The sequence below is a fragment of the Micrasema longulum genome, unplaced genomic scaffold (assembly GCF_059751315.1).
Source record: "Micrasema longulum isolate JH-2025_06_02 unplaced genomic scaffold, ASM5975131v1 h1tg000402l, whole genome shotgun sequence".
Taxonomy (NCBI): domain Eukaryota; kingdom Metazoa; phylum Arthropoda; class Insecta; order Trichoptera; family Brachycentridae; genus Micrasema; species Micrasema longulum.
The window spans coordinates 1,317,482-1,342,131 of NW_028277602.1; the positions used below are offsets into that span (position 1 = coordinate 1,317,482).

The following is a 24,650-nucleotide window of genomic DNA, read 5'->3' on the forward strand; positions in this document are numbered from 1 at the left end:
GCATAATGAGTATTTTTGTTTATTCAACCATGTTTTGAGTATGTCCAAATATTTGCAGACAGGCTGGATTTCCTCCCTCGGGAGTTTTTCCGATCTAAATTTGTTGCAACAGAGGGAAAACATTTTTTAAAAGGGAATATGGAAGTCTAGGCATTTACAGAGCTTATGACCTGTCACTGGCTGGTTTAAGTGACCACTTTAAACACTGTGTAACATTCACCATTCTGCTTATGTTTAAACATTGACATTTCATCAACCATTTTTTTGTTCAGAGTTTGTTCGCCGGTGAACCACTTTTACAAGCTCACTTTCTAGAATCAGTCAAACACCCCGTGAAGCAAATGTTTTGGGGCTGATTCTTCTTTTTTTGTCTAAAATTATATTACTTACAACAGGGATGATGAAAAGTGATAATTTTTTTGTATTTTGCAAGATCGAATAGTCCCTGAATGTTCAAAAATAAATTTGTAAAACCCAATTTTTCACCCAAACCTAGCACCTGACCATGCGTCTAAGATTGTGAAATATTTCTTCGCTGACAATGGTGTAACCGTTTGGATTGACATAGCAGTTCACCTGACCTCAATCCAAACGAGAATTTGTGGTCCATCAGCAAGACGAGACATAGGAATATGGATTGCACAAACAAAATTAAGTTTCTCGAGTCGGAGATTGAAGTGTGCTACCGAGATGCGAAAATCCATAATAACTGCAAATCATCGGTAGAATCTTTGCCAAAACGTATTAAAATGGTGCTTCAAGCCAAGGCTGTACATATTAAATAATAATTCTTTAAATGTTGTACGTAATTGCTGTTTTATGTGAATTAAACACATTTTTCAATAATAAATTCTTGTCCACATTCATTTGAACAAGGGTGTATTTTTTGTGAATGTTATTGTTTTAGATATAAAATCAAATTTTATATTTAAAAAAACTCATAAAGTGATTTTGACTAGTAAAAAAGAAATTCATTTACGTTAATTTAGCAAGCATATTTCGCGGATATATGCATTGTTTATGTTTAGGACCTGCACTTGCGACATATGTCTAATATAAAATAATTAAAATAAAAATATAATAATTTAAATACTGTAAAAATAGGTTTTACAAAGAGAAAAGCTAAAACATATATTAAAATGTTGATTCATTATTTTTTCTCGCCATTCATAGAAGTATGAACTACCTAAATGGTGCCTACTTCCCTAGGAAAATAGTGTCAGCTGTTCCTAGCCGCCATTAATTTCCCGCCTGCGGCCATCTTTTTTCTTTTCCCGCGCATTATTTCCCGCCCCGGAGTGTTAGGGAGGGGGAGTGGATACTTACTATCATTGTTTCGTGTGATGCGAACCGCAAAGTACAAAACGCCAGGCGATGTTTCAATAAAAAGAAACAGCAAACAACAGATGTGCAGACACAGGTATCCTAAACTTATTTTAGACACTAGGTTTACCTACTCAGTTTTTAAAACGTATTTAATATTTTTTAAACTTAAATACTTCGTCTTAATACGAGTACTAATGTACCTTAATTTGATCTAAATTTCAAGAGGAGTAATTTGCCGGTTAAAAATTTGTAACATTTGAAGGGTACAGGATGTAAATTGAGAATTTCTTGAGTTTTGAGATAGACCGTTTTTAAGTTTTTATCTTGTCCATAAATTAAAATAAACTTCTGTACTAATATTATAAATGCGAAAGTGTGAAATGAATTGAAAAAAGTACACTAAAAAATAATTATAGTAGGGCCAATTTAAAAGGTCACATTTGACATTTGTCGGTTTTAGCTTCATAGTGAAGTAACCTGCTTAAAAACATCGATCAAAGTGAATGAATCGATTCGGACTTCAAACATAATATATGTGAATGGAATTCAGTTGCTATGAAAAAGTACTTACACGTACTGTAATTTTATTTTAAAAATCAAAAGTCGAATCTCTGTCCCATTATTATTTTCTATCGTAAATTTAAGGAACAAAATAAGATAGGTACATAGTTAAACAAAACTATCAACATTCGATTTTTCTGGGTAACATCCCTAGTGTTTAAAAAGAAAAAGGGTTCACTGATGCAACATTGTAACGACGCGACGTTTAGAACAGAAAAAGTTTATTATGTTAGAATGGTTTATTAGTGAAAATAAATCATAAAATTACCTTCTTTTGTCATTATAACAGTTAATATATAATCGTAATTGAAAAAAGTTGAGCAATTGTGCAGTTCTAAATTCGAAAAAATATAATATTTTATTATCGCCCTTACAAGGTTATGTTGTTAAATTTTGATGAAGTGTCCAAATGTGACCTATTAAATTGGCCCTACTATAAATATAGTAACAATGAGCTACATCATTTGAAAATGAGTAGACGGGATGTCAAAAAGAATCTATTTGAAATAAATTAGATTAATTTCTATAATTATTGACTTGCTTTATCTATGGTAAGTTTGGTTTGCTTTTTGTTTTTGTTCTGTAGTAAGATTTTGAATTTGTGAACAGAATAGCGACTCAACGTCACTATGGGCTAACGGATCATCGTATTTCTTTCAGAGCGATAGTTGCAAGACAAAGCTACTGTCAATCACGTACTTAAATTATCGCTTTATTCACGGACATCCGTTCTTTATATCCTGTACCCTTCATTATACTGAATAAAACTTTTAAGTGGATACAATGCATGTGCTTATTGAAATGCATGCCGTGTTGGTTTTATATTTTTGTGCAACAACTATGGTGAAGATGTATAGTGGGTTTTACATGTTGGTTTAATCGGTGTCCTGGCGAAGAGACGGATACGTCTCGAAACCGGTAGACATAGAAAAGTCGGTTAGTGGTTATATACAAATATTTAATAACATTTAGATACAAATATTTTTTATCAAAAATACCTCAGAAAATTATTGGTTATATCGGATGGTTTAATGAAAATGGTTTAATCGTATGATTTCCTTACTTTTTGTTAAACTACAGCCTCACACACTCTTTAACTTGGCCTAGGACCTAACATCTCTGGAGACTGGAGACCAGGACGTTCAATATTAACAAAACGAAGAATATATACGTCGCCGCCAAATAGTTAAATCAGCCACTCAACTAAGCGGCTAGGCTGTTTATTAAATGCCGGCATTCACCTGAATGCCTAGGCAGTTCGTTATGAATTAAGATCACTCAACTTTTAACGTATTTGCTGATTGTAAGCTAGCCCTTTGGAAACGGCCGAACCAAAAGCCGCTAGATTACGTTAGGATAGGTTGGATCATACGGGATAATAAAAGTTTTCGTACTTAACATATTAAGTTAAGTAAAATATTAATTATAAAGTTAAATTAAGGATTAAGTTAAGTAAAAAAACAATTGTTTATTATTACAGAACTTAACCCAACTTATCTTAACCTAACCTAACTTAACTTCACAAAATAAATTAAAAAATAAAACGATTTTTTTTTTAAATCAAAGAACTAAGCGACGTAAAACCCTTTCATTAAATGGGCCTAGCTATTCAATTGAATCCCGGCATATAATAATCAGCTTAGCCGCTCAGTTCAATGGCTGATTGAACTATTTGGCAGCGATATAAATATAAATATAATATTATAATGTTTATTTTATTCCATAAGCTGATAAATATTCTTGCATGAATTTTCCAAAACTCGAGTCTCGGGCTTAACATCAAATTTATATCGCTAACTCAATTGATTACCGCCAGATGACGCCCGATTTTAGGAAGCTCTAAACTTCCGGTAAAGGTGCGACCGGAAGTAACGTGACAAGAGCAACGGGTGGAAGGCTGGCGGAAGTCGCTTCTGCGGGAAATTAAATAATCCATTTCCCATATCCGGTGGGAGCTGCAGGTATTCAACAGCTTAAAAAAATACTTTAATGAAAAATATTCAGGCAATTTGAAATTCTGAAAGTTGCCTAATCTTTTAAAGTAGAAAAATATTTAACTTAATTTTAATCGAAATCTAATTCAGTGCTGCATAAATATCACTTTTGGAAGCACCTTTAAGGTAATATTTTGAAAATGGGGCTATAAAAGTTATCCATAATATCAATAATAAATATAAGTAACTAGATACATTTTTTGATCGCATTTTCAACGTAAATATTCTTATTTATCTAGTATTACGTTTCTGCGACTATAACTTGTTTCCGGAAATCCTTGTTTTTCTAATTTGTTTTATTTTTTTTATTTTTAAAACGTTTCTAAATTGCTTATTTTTAATATACCAATATCTCATCTTGCGTATTCCGATCATTGTGGTTTCGGATATGACAGGGTTTATCATACACACTGTATAATGACAGGCGAATAAACTAAACACTACACCATGAGACCGACTTACCTCCAATTATTTTATTTTGAAGAATTTTTACCGGAGAGTAGCCGCTAAATGAAAAACAAATATAATAAAATAAGGCCGCCCTAATTTTACCGTCTCGTAAGGACACAAGTGTGAAAACGGCCCTAGCACCTTACAGCATTTTCAGTTATTAATATTTGGCATTTTTATAGCGCCGTTTTGATGAAATCTCATCTCAAGGGCGCTTTACAATTCGCTTAAACATACATTCTAAGTAAGTCAACACTGCCTACATATTAAACATGAAAAAAAACACTATCTAATGAAATATGATGAAATACAAGTTACATTTTTTAATTGCTCTTCTCAGATAATTGAAGCATTTTTGGTACTTTTCTTATAATTATCAAAAATGGACTTATACATAAGTTCCTCTCATTTTATGTAGATGAAATAACTCTAATTGCACACAAAAGCAGTTTCACTCAAATTTCCACCCCTTCGCGCTGTAAAGGCTACGGAACAACACAAAGGGGTAGCGATAAACCCCGTAATTAAAAATATGGGGAAGCCCTTACCCTGGCGGGCATTTCGGATTAAGTACTGCGAAGAATTTGGAAGGGGTGATCATGAATTTCATAGCGATTTTCGAGACTTTTGTTAATTATTGTTTCTGGAGAAATACCAAAGCAGAAGAAGCACTTCTAATTATAATTAGGTATCTTATATTATATTTCATAAGGGTTCTTTTTATTTTAATATACTCACAATGTAAAAAGCTTGTCTGTGAAAATATTTTGTAAATAAACGTTATTTTGCTTACAAAATTCATCCAAAGACCTAACGAAAAATACGTGAATAACATTGCCCAGTGAAAAAATAACGAAATAATATGTCAGAAGATATCCGGATAAAATTTTGTAAATAAACATAATACGATGTGAACAGGTTCTCATTATATATGTACATGTGTTTTCAGGGCCATGCCACGAAACTTCAGAGGAACATCTTTTATGATGTACTTTGAAAAACATCCTTATAATTTTTTTTTAAAAATCGCATTTTTTTAATTGATATAAAAAAGAAAACGCAGCGGACTAGGAAGGATGGGTAGGGGAGGGATATGGGTTTGTGGAAGGGATGCTGAAAATTTTAAGTTGCTAGAATTTCACTCGTCCATGCACTTTGAAGCAGCAAGACGATTAGTAATCTAACTTCAATAGGTAAATGTTATCAACTATCAAATATCTAAATTTAGTAAATGGAGTGTAGAATTCCAACCGTCCATGCACTCAGAAGCTGCAAGATTTATTGTAATCCAACTTCTGTTTTTGTAAATTTGTTTTTTATTTTATTTATAAATATCAATAAAACTCTAAACTTCGTTGTTAAAAAAATAAAAAATGTACATAGGGGCTAGATTTATTTTTGTCCATGCGCTCTGTAGCTGCAAGACGTGCTGTAATCTAGCTCCTATGTATCATAGACGAGGAACTAGAATCCCAACCGTCCATGCGCTTTTAGCTGCAAGACATGCTGGGATATTGAATATGGCGCTATATATATAATCGTGGGTATACTGGCAAAAAAAGTTATTTGGAAATATGCGGATTTGACTTAATGATGCAGTTTTGTTAAGTTTTTTGACGATATATAAACTGGCAAAACACACTAAGTCATATTAAATTTCATTTATCTGTAGTTTTAAAAATATTATTTTCAGGCTAAAAGCTTTAAACAACTTAATATTTACTTGATATAAAATTAAGAAACTGAAAATTTGAAAACATGTTCTTAAATGATCACTTAATATCTTACTATATTTAAATATGATATAAAAGAGTAAAATTGGAACAAAACTTAAATGCTTGATGTCTCAAAGCAGGGATTTGAGAGTCAAAGCTTTTTGCCAGTACACCCACGATATATATATATATATATATATAGGTATATGCTAGTCCGAGAAATGAAGCGTATTTCCTATTTTCAAATTATAATACATATTTTGTCCCATAAAAAAAAAGATTTTGAAAAAAAAAATTTTTTTTCCAAAGTTTACAATGAGGAATGTTCCTCTGAAGTTTCGCGGTATAGCCCTGAAACACGAGTACACTTAACCCTTAATCGAATTATTATTATAAAGATATTTCAAGACTATCTTTACGTTTTCTGGTATAATGGATGACTTTCTACCATGTTTTAGGGGTTTTGAAAATATCAGGGCCGCATAATGACGCGGGGATATTATAATCAATGCGCTGTATTTGTTTCTTTGGCCTGGAGCCCGCGCAGTGGGTAGTGGGTACCATCTAAAGTAATCCAAGTTGCTAGGGACCTAAGCTGGTAGGCAGGGTACTTGATAGGGTACTCCTGTTTATACCGACTCCCCTTCGGCTGAATAACGCAGCGAAAAATGTGCACTTTCAACGGAATATTATAAAAGTGGAAATGCTAGGGGTGCGTGTAGCCAGCGGGAAAGATGAAATTGCAATGAAAAAATGCTTAAGGTTATGAAAACGCGTTAAAGTTCAACATGATTATTTCACAATAAAGCGCGTTGGAAGGTAAAACAATAAGCTGAGAAGTGGTTCACAAATGTTTGTCATATTATGGTATACAAATTTTTCATACGAAAATTTGTATATTTAAACCAATTTTTTATACCAAAATCTGTATAATTGAACAATTAAAGGCAATAAGAGTATTTTCATGGACGAGGACGACTAAGAAAGACGTGGCATGATCAGATGAACCAAAATATTATGTCTGGTCATGTCAAAAGCAGACAGAACCGAAGGGCATGTATGACAAGATGTATGAATGTGGAAGAAGCTAGGAATGTATGCCAGAATAGACGTGTGTGGCGGTCCATTATCTCTGCAGTAGTAGTAGTAGAAAATGACATTGAAAATGTATCAAAAATTTTGGGCAGATTTTTTGATTCTAATGATATAACTACCGATGAATAAAAAACAAGTTTTCATTAGTAATTTTCGGGTTCAAAAACAGGTATGTATATACAAAACGGCGCGAAATTGGCGTCACGTCGCTCTGACGTCACACGTCATGCCCACCAAGTGCGCTTCTAACAAATATTGCGTACAAGCATGGTGCGGTAAATTAATACATGCCGTTTGTCCTATAGGGTGCGAAAGGTCTCGTTTTCAGGTAGGCAATTCAAAATTGGCATATTTTATACTATTTAAATTTGTTACAAAAGAGAGGGAAAACATTTTTAAGAAGGGAATATCGGAGTCTAGGCATTTAAAGGGTTTATGACCTGTCATTGGCTGGTTTAAGTGGCCACTTTACACACTGTGTAACATTCACCATTCTGCCTATGTTTAAACATCCACAGAAGAGTTCTGGAAATGTGGATGTTCAAACATAGGCAGAATAGTAAATGTTACACAGAGTGTAAAGTGGCCAATTAAACCAGCCAATGACAGGTCATAAGCCCTGTAAATGCCTAGACTCCCATATTTCCTTCTCAAAAATGTTTTCCCTCTCTGTTGCAACAAATTTAAATATGAACACCTCCCTAGGGAGAAAATCCAGCCAGTCGCAAGCATTTGGACATACTCAAAACATTGTTTTTTTAACTATTTCATTGTAGAAAATTTATCCAAATAATAATACCGTCACCACCGTTTTTTTTACTAATTAAAAATGATGATAAAAACGTTAAAACTCAATTGAAAATTTTGAACAAATATAATAATTTTAGTCTGACATACATCGATTAATCTATTACGTATCCATAATAACCAAAAACCGTTTGTCGAAGCACTTACATGTGATCAAGAAGGAAAACAATGTTTTTATTTTTATTTGCATAAACATAACGTAAAGCGAGTCTACGATTTATTTGCGGAATGACAAGTTCCACCCCTGTATCGATAGTGACGCTAGGCGTTGTACCAACCCCCAGAGGGTAAAAGGGGAGAGATGAATGTGGAGGCGCTCTGTTCCGAATGAAAAAATCTCCAGCCCGGCAGGCTTTAGAATAATACTGGGGAAATTTTAAAATTCGAGAGAATTACTTTTCCCCGTTTTTTAAAATCCTCTTTCTTTTTTTCCTTTTTTATTTTTCTCGCTCCGACATACAGTCGGCGTCGCTGTATACATAGATACGTACATTTCCAAAGCTTAAAAGCTCTGAAACTTTCTTGATTAATATGCAAAGCGAGCAGACAATTTTAAACGATGTCACTTAAATTGACTGCAAATTTGTAGAATTTTAAGTGAAATTATTGGTAGTGTTTTGTCAAAACTGTTCAAATATTTTGAGAACACACTTATTGTTTTTTCTATGTCGGTTAATTTATGTACTGTCCGTGTCCAGTCGGATGAAGAATACAGTTCCGTGTGTGAAATGGGACAAGAACCCTAAGGACGAGTGTTTTCGACCCGATGATAACTCTCAAGCGAAAATCCTGAAAAAAGAAAATCAAGTAAAATATTTATCGTAAACATGGCTCACTGCAATATTTTACTGCCCCTGGGCTGCACTAAAGCCCGAAACGTAAGACTGATTAACTTGCCTTCACGTAACAGATGATCGAAATACGCGGCATATGTACCAATGTAGTGCTTTATGCACCACAGGGTGCGGAAAAGGTAATGATAATTATGAATATAATTTATTTACATAAAAAATAATGCCGGCCCCTTCTGCCAAGACGACCAAGACGCTTGCTTGACGTACGGGAGGTTCCGGATTCTATTACCAGTAAGATCACAACAGTTATAGTGTGATTTTTTATCGAGTTAGTTAGTTTTTTGTGTTTTAATTCACCACTGAAATTTTTAATGTGCATCTCGCGATCATGCATTGTGTAAAAAGAAGCAATAAACCTATTTATTTTTCCATACACACATTTTTAATTTTTTTTTAAATATATTTTTTGACCCCTGTATTAGTAGCCTTACGTGTCATGTACAAGGCTAAGGTACTCGGAAAAAAATCGTTTTTGTTTATCTTGGAAATGCGATGTTCGATCACGTTCGATTTTGGTTTATTACCTTTATGAGTCCAATCACCATTGTTGCAAAGTCCAAGAACAATTGCGCGTGATAACTACTTTTAACGACAGTGTGGATATCTGTTAAAGATATTCCATCTTTCCTGCATTCCGCTTCAAGATTGTGGCGTTGTAAACTGAAAAATGGGCACTGAAATAACAGATGTTCGATACTCAGTTAAGAAATATCATCGCATGGACAATAGTCATCATTCCTCAATTCAAACCTATATAGGTAACTTCTCATAGCTCCGTGTCCGGTAAAAAATTTGGGTCTTTTCGAAAGTACTTTGGTGATGACGACGGAAGTGTGCTGCATCAGCCAGCGTTGGGAAAAACATTTTAGTGATTTTACCTGTAGAAGAAGCGCGGTAATGATCCTCCCAACGCTGCTGCGTATTTTGTTTTATACAGCGTTCTTTTACTTAACAAAGATATACCTCCTTATGCTCCCAATGAAATAAGAATCTTTACGAATGGTAGCCTGCTCGACGGCAAAGTGGGAGCGGCATTCGTTCCTATCGAGTTTGAGAAAGATTTACCAGGCAGAACATTTAAATTTCAGGCTGAACTACTCGCAATACGAAAAGCTCTCGAATGGTTATTAAAAAACAACCAGAGAGGTGGGTTATTGCAAAAATATTATCAGATTGTCGTTCGGGCGTTCAAGCTATAACTGATACTCGGTCGGTAAATCCATTAATTGTAGATATTCAGAGTAAAATAAAGCATCTAAAAATCAGAGGGATGATCATTCAAATATGCTGGATAAGACGACATTATGGTATCGTAGGAAATGAGAGAGCAGATGAACTAGCAAGAGCCGCAACTTGTAAAAGAACGGCACCTTTTTTCTCAGAATTTCCTCATAGCTTTGCTAAACATACACATATTAATGAGACAAAATGCCACAAAAAACACTGATAAAATTCGTTTACTTTAGGAAAAGGCCCAATACATGAGTACGACGGGTTTGGCAAGCCAGAAAGATTGAAATGCCTAAATTTGCAGTTGGTTCCTATATGCTTGTAAAAAGGAACCGATTTGTTGCGGCTAAATATATTTTTCTCTCCACAATAAAGGTTTCAGCTCCTTAACTTTACTCAAATCAACCGACAGAATTTTTAATTATAATTTTTTCTTTGCATTTTACGATAAGTCAAAAATACAAAAAAAACTTTTACATAAACACAAAAAAAAATCCCACAAGGCGTGGCCTATGTGTGGGTTTACATTTTATTTTTGATATAATATGTTTATTGACTAATTTTACAGAAAACATGAGCTTTGGGACAGTTACAAAAATGACCCACGCGTGGGGTGAATTTTCTTAATAATATTTTAGATAACATGTATAAAAATATGAAGATTAATAGCTACTCTTATATTTGAATGAATGAATAATTTTTAATATATATTTTAAAAAACCTAATTACATTATAGTATATACTTTCTTTATAATGTATTTTAGGTACATATTTTTTTTAATTAATAGCCAAATTTGGGGGATCATTGACCCTATGGACATTACGGAAAGCCGCAGCTGCTTTTAGTATCTACGAAGGACGATATATTACGTTATAAAGATATATATTAATTTCCGCAGTCCTCATATTTATATAATATTTATCCCCTATCCGCGAGTTAAGCTGCATAGAGCATTGAAAAAGTAATATTTCTAAATATACGTGAGCAGAGTAACAATTTCTACTGGAAAAATCTGTATTGTTGGCGACATAAGCATGAAGAAGAAATTCATAATTATAGCTGGCATTTGTGTAGAAAGCAAGAAACAGTATTTTAAATCTAATTTCCCCAAAAAAGGAAAATTGCCCTTCAAAATCCCCCTTGAAAGCCCAATCATCCATTTCCCCTACACCGCAAATTTCAAATTCTGGAATAGTGATGGGCACACTCTAATCGTAATTAATCACATAATCGGTAGGTACTGAGTAAAATAATTATACTGATAACCTGTTACTAAATCGTCGGCAAGAAAAGTCAAGGCATAGGTATATGTCATAATAATGATTATCAATTATTCTCATAACCGCCGATATTGCTCATTTGATAAATGCATTAATCTGAAAAAAAATGTTACTCCCAAAGAATACTTGAAATGAAAGAGACGAATCCGAAATATATGTTCTAAAATAGGTAAAAAGATTCCGCCAAGGAAATCATCACAAATTAATAAAATTACTTTTCTTTATCTATGTATATCGTTAAGTATAATTGTGTGTGTTGTCGAAATACGATCTCTCGGGCAAATGTGGGGTAAAACTATGCTCGATAAGTACACAAATCTCGAGATTCGTACACTAAGCAAAGCTGAGATAAGGATTACCGACAAAATTAAGAAAGGCGTTCTGCGTTAGTTTGGCAATGTAGTGCGAATGGACAGTGAAAGAACGACAAAAACAATACTTTGCGAATGTTGATAGATGCAGAAATGGAGAAAGACCGAAAAAGACGTGGCATGACTGAATCCAAAAAATACTTGAAGATGTCAAAATAGGAATAATCGGCGCGCGTGCATGAGAAGATGTATAAATGTAGAGGAAGCGAGGTCTGTATGCAAAGACAGATTTATATGACGTTCTATCATCTGCTTAACCCTGCTGGGAAACGGCGTGATTGTTTTGATTTTTATTATTGTGTAGTCGACTAACTTAGTTGTCATTTTAAACTATTATTTAATTCATAATACAGATTGAACAATCAGATATTCTCTCGAGAGTTTGTAAATAATTCGAATAGTTACATGAATCAATCAATGCGCATCACTATTTCGAACCATCGGACCCTTCCAAAACATTGCAATTCCTCATTTTCTCCCTAACATTTCCCTAGAGTAAAGCGATACCCATAAGCCATAGTAGGATAATATAACCCCGCGAAGTGGAACAACCCCTCGTAGTCGGGGATGACAGCAGACATACCACCTGTGCGTCCCTCTTGCCCCGGTTGTTTATTTACCCTACGTCACTCCTTAAGGGCGGGTTAGCAACCATTATAAAACGAGTAATTGATAGCGCCGGGTAAAAATTACCCCTCTTACACGTATTAATGCGTTTGTGAAATATTAATGTTAAACAACAGAATCGACTATAATCAGGATCTGCATTACCTAATTGTATAAAAATTAAGTCAAAATTGTCTTAAAAATCGATTAATAGAACATTTTTTGCACTGACAATTTGTTCAGTAGAAATTATACAATGTACATAGGATAGAATAAATAAATATAAATATTTGAGGGACATGTGAACAACAATGCAAATTACATTTAAACACAGTAAAGTCCTCTTTAAAATAAGTTTCCCTTGTGAAGACTAATAAACTAATTTTGTATACATTTCTTTTTTCACGTTGTATAATAATAATTAAAAAAACATAGAGCGGTATTTTAGAGAAAATTTACATATTTTTTTTAGATTAAGAGGTATCTAATACATTCATTTTTTTTGGTATGTTCAAATGTTTGTTGACAGGCTAGACTGTAGACTTCCATATTCATGTTTATGTAATTACTTAATTATATAATTGATGTACATTGTAATTGGCAGTAGTGCTGTATTGTACATTTAAATAAATACACTACCTTCTCAAAAATGTTTTCCCTCTCTGTTGCAAACAAATTTGTATCTAATAAAATTTATTTTAAATAATAAGCTTATATGTAAATTTAAATTGTTGTCCAATTAATCAAGTTATCAGCACTCATGTGTGTACATTTATGTAAATTAAAATCAGAACGCAAACCGGGTAAAACTTTGTCACGAAGGATGAGATTTAATCACAACAATGTCGACAAGTTTGCGGTAGTATTATCTATAAAAATGTGGCAAAACAGTAAAAAAGGATTGAAAAAACAAAGAACGAGTCTTTCGTTTATAAGATAAAAAGACGGGAAAAAACTCTTAAAGTAAAAAGAGGAGAGTGGGTGGAACGGGTCTCGGGGCAAACAATCGCCCGACTGTGGAATAGGTCTGGCGCGGTACAGACGTAGAAACGGTCCATAATGGCGGGAGATGTCTTTTCCCCCGTATCGTTTCTCTTTCTCGTCATCCCCCCAGTCGTCCCACCCCCGCCCCCAGCCCCCAGCCCCGTCCGCGGAGATTATCGTCCGTCTGCCCCAGCACAGACAACATTGTTCGGCTGGAGCAAAATTTCCAAACAATTGGTAACCCAAATGTCAATACCCAAGCTACCGACTCGCTTCTCGCAGATTATTATACACCTCCACTTTCTTAGACGGAGATGATCAAACTTTGGGCTTGTGCGATTTCAAAGTACTTGAAACTTTACGGCAAAAAAACCATCGAGAAACTATTTGAACCAGCGCACTTGTGTGGATTTCATTTTAAATTAGGAAGTAAGCTACACAACAGAATCTGTTATATTTATGTGCACACGTAGTTCGCAAAATTCTTTTAAATTATTATATGTTATTGCTTTTCGAGTGTGTGTTTTATCGGAAGAATATAAAGTACTTAAAATAGGAAAGGGGTAGCAAACATCTAAAATAAATTTACGGCTTTGTGTTATGAGTTAACTCGGTAATTATTCTTAAAAGTTATTGTGGGAGGATGTAGATTTAATCATCAAAAGATCCGTATTGCGCACGTTTAATATTATTATAATGAGTAAAATAAACAGGCGACTATTTATTTAATTAAAAAAATATTAAAGTCTATCCGTTTTACGTACCTAGTGGCCTTTAAGAAATCACCATAATTATTTGTAATAAAACAATTCCGCCTAAGATGTATTTGCGGGTTCTGACATCCAGAAGTAGTCAACACTCGAGAAAATTGACTAGTAACGCAATAAGGATCTAACATCGCCCGCGGCACAGTTGAAGCTTCTGTCACTTGAGTTACCCCCTAAGTAAGGAGTGGGCACCCTCAACTTCTCGAGGGAGAGGGTGAAATGAAAGCCTTATCTGTATTTCGCTGAATAAGACGTCGTAGCATCCCCCGACCCCTGGCATGGCAGGGGTGGCGGGGTGCGGTGAGACCGTTACATAAACTTGAGTGGATTGCCCGCCGCCCTCGTCCCGCCCTGCGGTCTGATTAGCCACAGAGGCGCATTAAGGACGGACCCTCCTAATGGGAGAACACTTTATGAGGTGTTTCACTCACTACTCTGACCTCTACGTTCCTAAAATTTTACGAACTCTTAATACCAGCATTCCCCCATTCATCGGCGTCCATAAAATACAGCAAGAACAACAATATAAAATATTTTATATGGCAGACGAATACTCTCGGATAGGTACTTTTCAATGCTGAAAAGATTTACGAGAAGTTTAAAAGTTAATACGTTAACCGTGGGTTTATATGTTTGAGATAAGACAGGTAGATGATTTAACAATTTATAATATTAAAGGCGATAAAAAATAATTAATTTGATGGCGTTTTGACCACCTTCACAGCATTTTCTTGATAATGTCGAACTAATTGTTTTGACACCAGAAAACACAAAAAATTTTGAAATAAAATGAAAAAAAATATTATATACATTTTAGGACTAATTTTAATCGAACTTAATATCTACGAATTGTAAATATAATGAATATTTTTGTATTATTATGTTCTGTTCTGTCCTGTCCTAACTTACATACCTATTTAAGAATTTTCAAATAAAATAGGATTAATATGCAATTAAATTAGTGCACAAATAAAGAATGGTGTGCAATATTAGTTGGATAAAGAAATTTATTGACATATTTAGTCCGAATTAGGTAGATTTTAAAATGATTTTAGTCAAAAATAATACAGTAAACGAAGATAGAATACCATAGAATATTAAAAATAAGATAAAAATAATACGCTAACTACAAAAAACTAATTTCTTTACTTCAGAAAGAACTTTAATTTGTACCGAATAGGAAGTTTTTTTTAAAATAAAATATGTACCACTATCTCAAAAGGGCCGAACTTTCCACAGGAATCAGTAAGTTGTCGATGTCATTAATTTTGGAGATCACTTTATACGTACGTGTTTACCCGCTATGCCACTCTCCCCACGCTACCCGCGGGCAGACAAGGGAGGAAAACGAACGCGTTACACTCCCTTTTTATTGTTTACTAACAACCCCAGCGTCCTCTGGGCGTGACGAGGATACATACTGGTTAATCTGTACGAGGAATGAAATATAAAAATAAAATAACTTAAGTAAAAAGATCCAAATCCGGCGAGACCTTTGCTATTTTTTTTCATGTTTTACTTTAATAAATAGCAAAGAGCATCGGAGAACGAAACACACAAAATTAAAACAGTTTTTTTTTAAATGTATGCGTTCGAGTATACCGATTCATTACCGATTTATGTCAATCAAATGTGGGATTCATTCAGATTCGAACAATTATATAGAATTCGAATTATAAAAACAAAACACTTAATTTTATCAATAATATTTTGAGTTTGTCAAAATTTTTGTAGACAAGGACTGGATTCAACTCCCCGGGGAGCTGTTAACATTAGCATATTACAACAGAAATTAAGAACATTTTAGAGAAGGTAATATAGAAGTCTAGGCATCTACAGGGCTTATGACCTGTCATTGGCTGGTTTAAGTGCCCACTTTACACACTGTGTAACATTCACAATTCTGCCCATATTTGAACATCTATATTCCATGAAGTAAAGAAATTGAAGAAAAAAAAATTCAGGCGTTGCCTAGTATGTAGGTGAAATAATTCAATTAATTAAATCTCACCCGCGTAAATAAAGGTTTTTTTTTTAAATTTATTTAAATAAAAAAAAGAAATATTTGCGTTCTTATGATTTACCCAAATATTAAATTTTTAGGCCCATTTTCAACGAGTTGTAAATAACTCACTATTAGAAAATGGGAATCAAGTTGGGGTAGAGTGGGATTCGAACCACAGACCTTTGGTCTGTGAGTCCGAGACACTAGCCACAGGACCACAACCCAATTGATTTCAGCTCTCTAACTTCACAAACATCAACAGATGAAATAATTGAAGAAATATAGATGTTCAAATATGGGCAGAATGGTGAATGTTACACAGTGTGTAAAATGTGTAAAGTGGCCACTTAAACCAGCCAATGACAGGTCATAAGTCCTGTAGATGCCTAGACTTAATTTTATCATAATCCCTAACCGTATTCAATCATACGACAAAGCATCGGTACTTTAATTGCAGCGTATCTCGATAATTTAATACGTGAAGGCAAGATGATCAGCACTCAGCTTCAGTTCCAGTACAGGGACTATGAAATATTATAGTGAAAAACACCATTTTAAATCAATATTTCATGTCTGCCATGCCGGGATTCAAAACCGAGACCTCGGACATGGTAGGAAAACGCTCTAACCAATACACCACGTGGCGAAGCAATCTCCGCATGAATTCCATTTTAGGATTAAGACGAGCACCTGAGGTTCTATCCCACATACATATTCGTATTCTTGATTCCGCCCGGACATGGGAAAAATACTTTTCTTAACTGAAATTTACAAGAAAAGTATTTAAAATCATAATGATTTTTCCGAGTGACTTATAATGTACTTCACTCGAATCTGGAAAGACGTCAGAAGAGTGTCAATTTTAGGCCTAAAATGAAATTCGGTAACGTGAAAATTAAATTAAAACGTAAACCATTAAAAATGGGAAAACTTTATTGTTAACCTTCCTACACAAACACATATTTTCTCAATTTTTCCGATGTTACTGTAATTTATTGCCTGAAAATTTATTCAAAAAAACGATCAAGCCAATATGTATTTTTTCTGATTTAAAGTAATGTTTCAACAATTTTCAAGATTGTCCCTTGAATAACTTCTTATCTATGTTATCAGTTGTATTAAAAATAAAAAAAACAGGTAAAAATATTTTTCAAGTGTTTTGATTAAGTATATAATTATTTTTAAGATTGTTTTTTTGATAAGCTACCTTTATAATGTTAATATAATACGCGTTTAAACGGTGTTTATCTTACATAAAGATAAAATAAATCAAGAATACAGCTATTATGTGTATAAAATTAATCCCGAAACCTGAAGTGTTTCGACTTTAAAATAAAAATCATGAAAAGGTAAACCGAGTGGAGATAAGTTACGCTCGTAGTAAAGTGGTTTGTGTCTAACATGCCTACCAAGCTTAAGGCCTCGGGTTGGATTCTTGGCAAGGTCGACATGAAATTTTGGTTTTTACGGTTTTTCACTACGATATTTTGCAGTTCCTGGGCTGTTCGACGTTCGAGTTATGCTGCATTTAGTATCGGTACCAATGCAGTGTCCTATGAACCATCGGGTGCGGATAAGGGTATGAGGACAAACTTTAAGTTTTTTATTAACTTGATATCAAATTAATTTACAGTTTACATATTTATGAACGTAGTGTGTTTTTTAAGGCTGTGTTAAGCCATAATAATTAACAGCAAAAAATACAGTAAATTAATATAAATAATTATATCTTATACAATAATAATAATAAAAAAATAAAAAATAACACTAAATACTTAAAACAATAATAGAATAGAAATTAAGCGCATATATCGTCGTTGCGCCTTGGAAATCGGCTGTATTTTTCACAAAAATGTTCAGAAAAAACAAAAAACATCGCAGACTTGAATATAAGTTGTGATTAAAATGATTTTTTTGCCATGAGGGGGTTAACTGCAAAACCGCCACTGCCCATGATCATTGTTTTTGGGAAGACCAACAAAACCAGTAGCCAAAAAATGACTATTTCTTTTAAGTTCAATGTGAACATTCTTTTCAGTAAAATGAATAGTCTCGTCACTACCTATTTTACTACGCACAAGTTGCACATTGAAATTAAAAGCAATAGCTTTTTTGCTGCAGGTTTTGTTGGTCTTCCCAAAAACAGCTGTCATGGACAGCGGCGGTTTTGCATTTAACCCCTCATATGTCAATACTTTTTTGGTTCAAAAGCAGCAATACTATATAGGTCCAAGGATATATAACCTTATCCCAGATTCAAGGAAGTGTGGTGGGATTACCAGGCTGAGGAAGGTGTTGGCTGCATTTTTAATCTGTATTGGTCGGGGGGAGTCAGAGAAATTATCGTCCGATGTAGAAGGACGTAAGTGGATTTCTAGTTTTACTGGTAATGACTTAGGATTTAGGTATCAGCGGTATATTTATTATTTACTTTTGAAAATGGAAGTAGGGCACACATAAACATGTTCTTGTGCGTGCTCTGGTAATAATACTGTATTTACTTATATCTCATTTATAAATAATTTTATATGTTTAATATCTTAACTTAAGTTTAAAAAACTATCAAAAAAAGTTTCTCATTTAAGTAAATGATATTTATGATAAAAATAACTTTAAACAATACAATTTTTTAAGTTTGTTAAAATTTTTGTAGACAAGGACTAGATTCAACTCCCCGGAGAGCTGTAAATATTAACATATTACAACAGAGAAGAAAATATAGAAGTCTAGGCATTTACGGGGCGTTTAACTTCACAAACATCAACAGATGAAAGGATTATAGAAATACAGATGTTCAAATATGGGCAGAATGGTGAATGTTACACAAGAGTTGAGTGGCCACTTAAACCAGTCAATGACAGGTCACAGGTTTGGCATTCATTTATTTTTTTCTATATTATTTTGTAAACTTGCCAAACACATGAGCCAGACTCTTTTTTGGCAAGCTCAACCTTAAGTGTTCCATTTTTTTATTGTATGTATTGTTTTTTTTATGCTAATAAAGGTTTTTATAAAAATGAAAGGAATAAATAATAATATGCATATCAGTGCGTAGGTCTAGTAAGTGACGAAATGAAAGAGCGGAAGTAGTGAAGTATCGCCTTTGAAGAGGAGTAGAGCGAGGACTGAAGATTGCTCATGATCTGCGAAAATTGAGCAGGTTCTGGGCACTGCGCCAAGCGATGGCAGCGCGGATGTTAACTGTTAACTTGTGACCGCGCCATCAGCACCCACTGGGAGACACTTGAAACTAAATGCTTGCTTTTTATCGGCGCCACTAAAGTTAACGATATTCGTATCGAACTAAATACAAAGAAAAGTCATTTAAAGTTTCACCCATATTATGTTAAATTTTACATCTTTTCATCACCAGGATTAGGATCAGGATTATACATATTCAAGTGTAAAAACACATTTTTCAATAAATATTTCATGTCAACCATATTGGGAATCCATACACCAGGAGGTGGACAAATACAATTATATACATGATATATTATTGTATATCTATTTTTTTTTCTTTCATTCTCCTTTATTCTTTTCATTCTTTAAAAACATAAAAAAAATAACAAGTGAATTATTTTTTATTAAAATGGTATTGCCTGGTATAGAACGGGATATACGAGTACACCATTTTAAGCTGGCCAAGTAAAAATAATAAAATGAATAAATAAACTTACAAAAACTATTGTGGTTTTAATCATTTATGTACGTACAACGTATTTATTTTGTGAAATATCCATAAAAAATATTAAATATATAGACCGTTTTCAGAACACGACTATTCATTTGTCAAGGCATAAAAATAAACTAACACTAAATACATTTTGAGAATGTACAAATGTTTGTAGACAACCCTAGATAATAGATTTAATTTAATTTATTAAGATTTAATTTTTTGAACATCAGAGAGGGAAATCCTTTTTGAGAAGGGGTATTTCCATGAAGCCTAGGCTATATTATATGAGGTCCGATAGGCCGAATTAACTAGCATGTAAGAGTCGTCTGTGAAATCACAGATTCTTCGCTGTTCAATGTTAATCGCTTACTAACCGAACTTTTTATGAAAATATTTATTTTATTTTATTATTACATCTGTAAGTTTTGTGCCGTTTTGGTAGCACTATTATGAGGGACGGATTCTTCTTTATCACATTTAAATTACTCTGAACAAAAAAAACTTGTGAGGCCCAAATAGGCGATATTTTAAGGTGCTCAAGATTATAACCAACCGAGGCCCGAGACCGATCAACTGAGGCCCGAAGGGCCGATTACATGAGCCCAAAGAGCCGAATTCCCTAGCATGTAACAAATGGCATGCTAATAGGCATAATTACCTAATTGGCATAGAATTACCTGAAAACGAGACGTTTTGCGCCCTACGAGACAAACGGCACGTATTACGTCACTGCGCTATACATGTATGTAATATTAATTAGAGGGACACTCGGCGGGCAAAACGTGTGACGTTAAAGTGGCGTGACGCCAACTGCGAGCCATTTGTATGTAATCGTTTTAAAACCCGAAAATTATTCATAAAAACTTGTTTTTTTTTTATATCATCTAATAGTTATATTATCATAAGAAACGTAAAAATCCGCTCTAAATATTTAATAAATATTTACAACGTCAATTCAGATTTGTGAAAACACCCTATTCGGCTAGCACTAACTTTGTTTTCACAGTTCGTTTTATGAAATATTTATTCTTATTTTCTGTTACAATGTATGTAAAAACTGTTGTTTTTTTCCAAAATAAAAATAAATAAATTCTTTGTTAATTATAATTAAAATAAAAACAAAACAACATTGTTTTTACCCAGTTATATTATATTTTATTACCGACCAGTTAAGAAGCTACACAAGCTTTCTTATGAAGGTAAAATTTAGTTACTAAATTGCCTCGATAGGGAAGCTTGCGTAGCTTCGAAACCGATCGGTAATCAAATATAAAATAAGTGGTTAAAAAGAAAGTTGTTTCTTTTAAATAATAATCATAATAACATGCGGATAAGCGAAACTAAATAAGGTGAGAATTGAGTATAAAGTACGAGTGATATTACATCAAACGAAATTTCAATAAAAACATTTGAGTGGAGTCACGTCCACGCCGCCACCGTGAAGTTTAACATGGGGTTATTTCCTGGCAATAAATTTATGAGTCGGTCCAATAAAAGCATCTACAGCTACAACATGGCGGACATCTTCAGCCGCTCGCTGGACAGGGCGGCAGTCGCAATAAAAGGGCGTTTTATCGCCCGGAATAGCGATTCCGTCCTCGGCGTTTTCCGCCCGCACCGACACTAAAAACGCGCCATTTAAAAATTATGCGCGGAAATTAAAATAAAATTTATAATCCTAACGCGAATTCCACGGCCGGCGTTCATCGGCGCCATTTCATCTACAAAAGTTCCAGAATTACTTCATAAAACTTATGTATATTTTAATTAACGCACTGCCGCTCGAAAAAGTTAATTGCACATCGTGATAGTGTTTTTATTTTAAGAATCGTTAAAACAAGTTATAAAATAATCATTTTATCGGAGTGACGAGGCAAAAAACAGAACTATGAGAGTAATTATATATTCTTTTTGAAGAAAACAAAAATTTTGTTTGCATTTTTAATAATATTTTTATTTGAAGCAGTTAATCATAAAATATTACAATAAAAAAAAAACAATTTTTGTTTTTAATCACTAATTATTTATTTGATTACCGATCGGTTTCGGAGTTATTACGTGCTTCCCTTGTCAAGGAATAATTTAGAAATCAATATTATAAGTCGGTAGTTATATAAATAATAATTCATCGACAAGGTGTTTTTAATTTTATTATAAAAAATAAATATTTGAGTTCGAATAATTTACACAAAAGTTTGAACTTTTTATTTTGTCTGGCAAGATACTTGTACATTTGCAATGCTTTATAGTTTTAAATAATTTAGCTAGGTTAGATAATCCTAATGGCACATTTTAGTTTTGGCGAAAAAAGGTTCAAGTGTTGGACCTCCATGCATGAGATCCGGGGTGCGATTCTCGACGTGTTAGAAGCGTTACGTATTTTTAATTATTTAAAAAATATATTTTTAATGTACTTTTTGGTTTCCTGGACTGTGGCCTTATTCTGTAAATAATTCGTTTTGTAAATTAGAACTCGAATTCGATATATGACGAACGAACGAACTTACGAAACGAAATGGTGGTAGAATAAGCCTGCTGGTAAGTATATGAAGCGTGCAATTGGTAGTATTTTCTATATATAACAAATCACCAACATCAATCTCTAGATTTATAATCTCTACAGAAATGGACACTTAAAGACATTTATAATGTATACAAAAATGAAATGTGTTTTTATAGTAAATGTAAATAAATGGACTGAATGATTCCGCGAATAAATAAATTAAAAATACGAACGTATTGCAAAACTGATAGAAAGACCACCGGTTTTATAACGGTTTTGGATGTACGGGGAAGCTTTCACTGATAGTGCTAAAAATATCGTTAAACTGTAGTAAAATTGTTAAAACCGGCATAAAATTATATTATATCTCTCTAAAAGTGATGCATCCATGATTAACTTTGCAGCCCATCATAAAAAGCGAACTGCACTTTCAGTTAAATAAATAATGGGGTACTTACATGTCTTTCTTCTGCAGAACTGAGACCTGGATGGCCAACACGAGTTTACGATTTTTCATCCGACCATTTTATTTTTATGGAGCATCAAACGTTAACACAACACATTTTTAACATTCGAGGTTGCGTTGTACGTTAGACACGGAGATTGGTGGCGGCACATGTAAAAGAAGAAAAAAACATGATTAGTAATAAAATCATTTTACAATTAATATACGTAAGTGTTCAGACTGAGATCGATAAAAATTCAATCTAATTGTACTACAGTTTTAACAAACAAACCATCACGAACGCAACATCACTCGGTCTTTGTATACAGGTCATATTTCCTTTACATCCATACATCTTCTCTTGCACGCACGACAATTATTCCGACTTTTAACATATCTCTCTTCCAGTATTTGTTGGATTTGGTTGTGCCACGTCTTTCTCTCGTTTTCTGCATCTATCAACATTCGTATCGTAAATCCTTTTAGCTGTTCTTTCGCTGTCGATTCGCTCTACATGTCCTAACCAACGCAACGCAGCATTATTTTCTTGATTTTGTGGACAATGCTTGTCTTTTTGACAATGCTTGACAATGCTTGACAATGCTTGGTTTTACCACACATTCGCTTGAGAGATTCGCAGTTATAAAATATATAAAAAATAAGAAGAAACACTGGTTTTTATTAAAGAAAAATGCTTTGTAAACGCTCGTTTATTTGATGAAGTTAATGCTAAAATTATAATTCGAAAGACTATTATAAAAACGAAGTCAAGAACGTTTTTAAAAAGAGAATATGGGAATTAAGGCATATACAGTGCTTATGATTTGTCGTTAGATGTTTAAATTATCATTTTACACACATTCATTGAGTAACATTCATCATTTTGCCTTTGTTTGAGAATATTTTTCATTCTTTATTTAAATTCTTACTTTTTAAGTACTTTTACAAAAATGTTTTTCAAAAATATGCCGATGAGAATCTACAGTATGGACGTAAAACACTTAACAAAATATTAGCAGATGTATTTTGGGTATCAACTTGTTGTTTGGTAAGACATCAAATATTAAATGTGGACAATGCTTGTCTTTTTGACAATGCTTGACAATGCTTGACAATGCTTGGTTTTACCACACATTCGCTTGAGAGATTCGCAGTTATAAAATATATAAAAAATAAGAAGAAACACTGGTTTTTATTAAAGAAAAATGCTTTGTAAACGCTCGTTTATTTGATGAAGTTAATGCTAAAATTATAATTCGAAAGACTATTATAAAAACGAAGTCAAGAACGTTTTTAAAAAGAGAATATGGGAATTAAGGCATATACAGTGCTTATGATTTGTCGTTAGATGTTTAAATTATCATTTTACACACATTCATTGAGTAACATTCATCATTTTGCCTTTGTTTGAGAATATTTTTCATTCTTTATTTAAATTCTTACTTTTTAAGTACTTTTACAAAAATGTTTTTCTTCATTTTTAATATTATTTCCATTTGTAAATACTAACTACAAACTTTTAGATAACTTTTTTTAATTTGATTAAAATGTTTAAACAACTTCCATTTATGTTTTTTTCCTTCTCTTTTTTGTACTTTCATTGATAACCTTACATATATTTATTATATAATATGAAAACTTCACTGGTTCATTAAAGTCCAACTGTGTAAAATATAAAACTATGTAACCGTACTGTATGTTTCCTGAATAAAAGAAAAAAAAATATTAATCTGGTTAAATTATTTAAACTGCTAGGCGACGCCTGAAAATACGTTTTAATTTTTATACTTTAATCAACAATATTTACGTAACATACGATATACGGTAACGCAGAACGATGATCAGATAAACCGCAATCTTAAGTGTGGTCATGTCAAAAGTAGACACAATCGAAGGGCATGCATGGCAAGATGTATAAATGTAAAAGTAGCTAGGAACGTATTTTTTTATTTATGCTAATTTAAGTTAGTTCATAAC

General features: G+C 33.3%; 1 protein-coding gene across 1 annotated transcript in view; it reads right to left on the reverse strand.

Annotated features, from left to right (window-relative positions):
* Nucleotides 1-24,650, reverse strand: part of LOC148281899 (transducin-like enhancer protein 3-B) — a gene marked incomplete at its 5' end in the record, with an annotated part of 131,514 nt that overhangs the window by 33,465 nt on the left and 73,399 nt on the right. Inside the window, one exon of the mRNA XM_088225966.1 lies at nucleotides 22,687-22,712. Within this exon, the coding sequence (XP_088082092.1) occupies nucleotides 22,687-22,712 (26 nt within the window). The remainder of the gene's footprint in view (nucleotides 1-22,686; nucleotides 22,713-24,650) is intronic.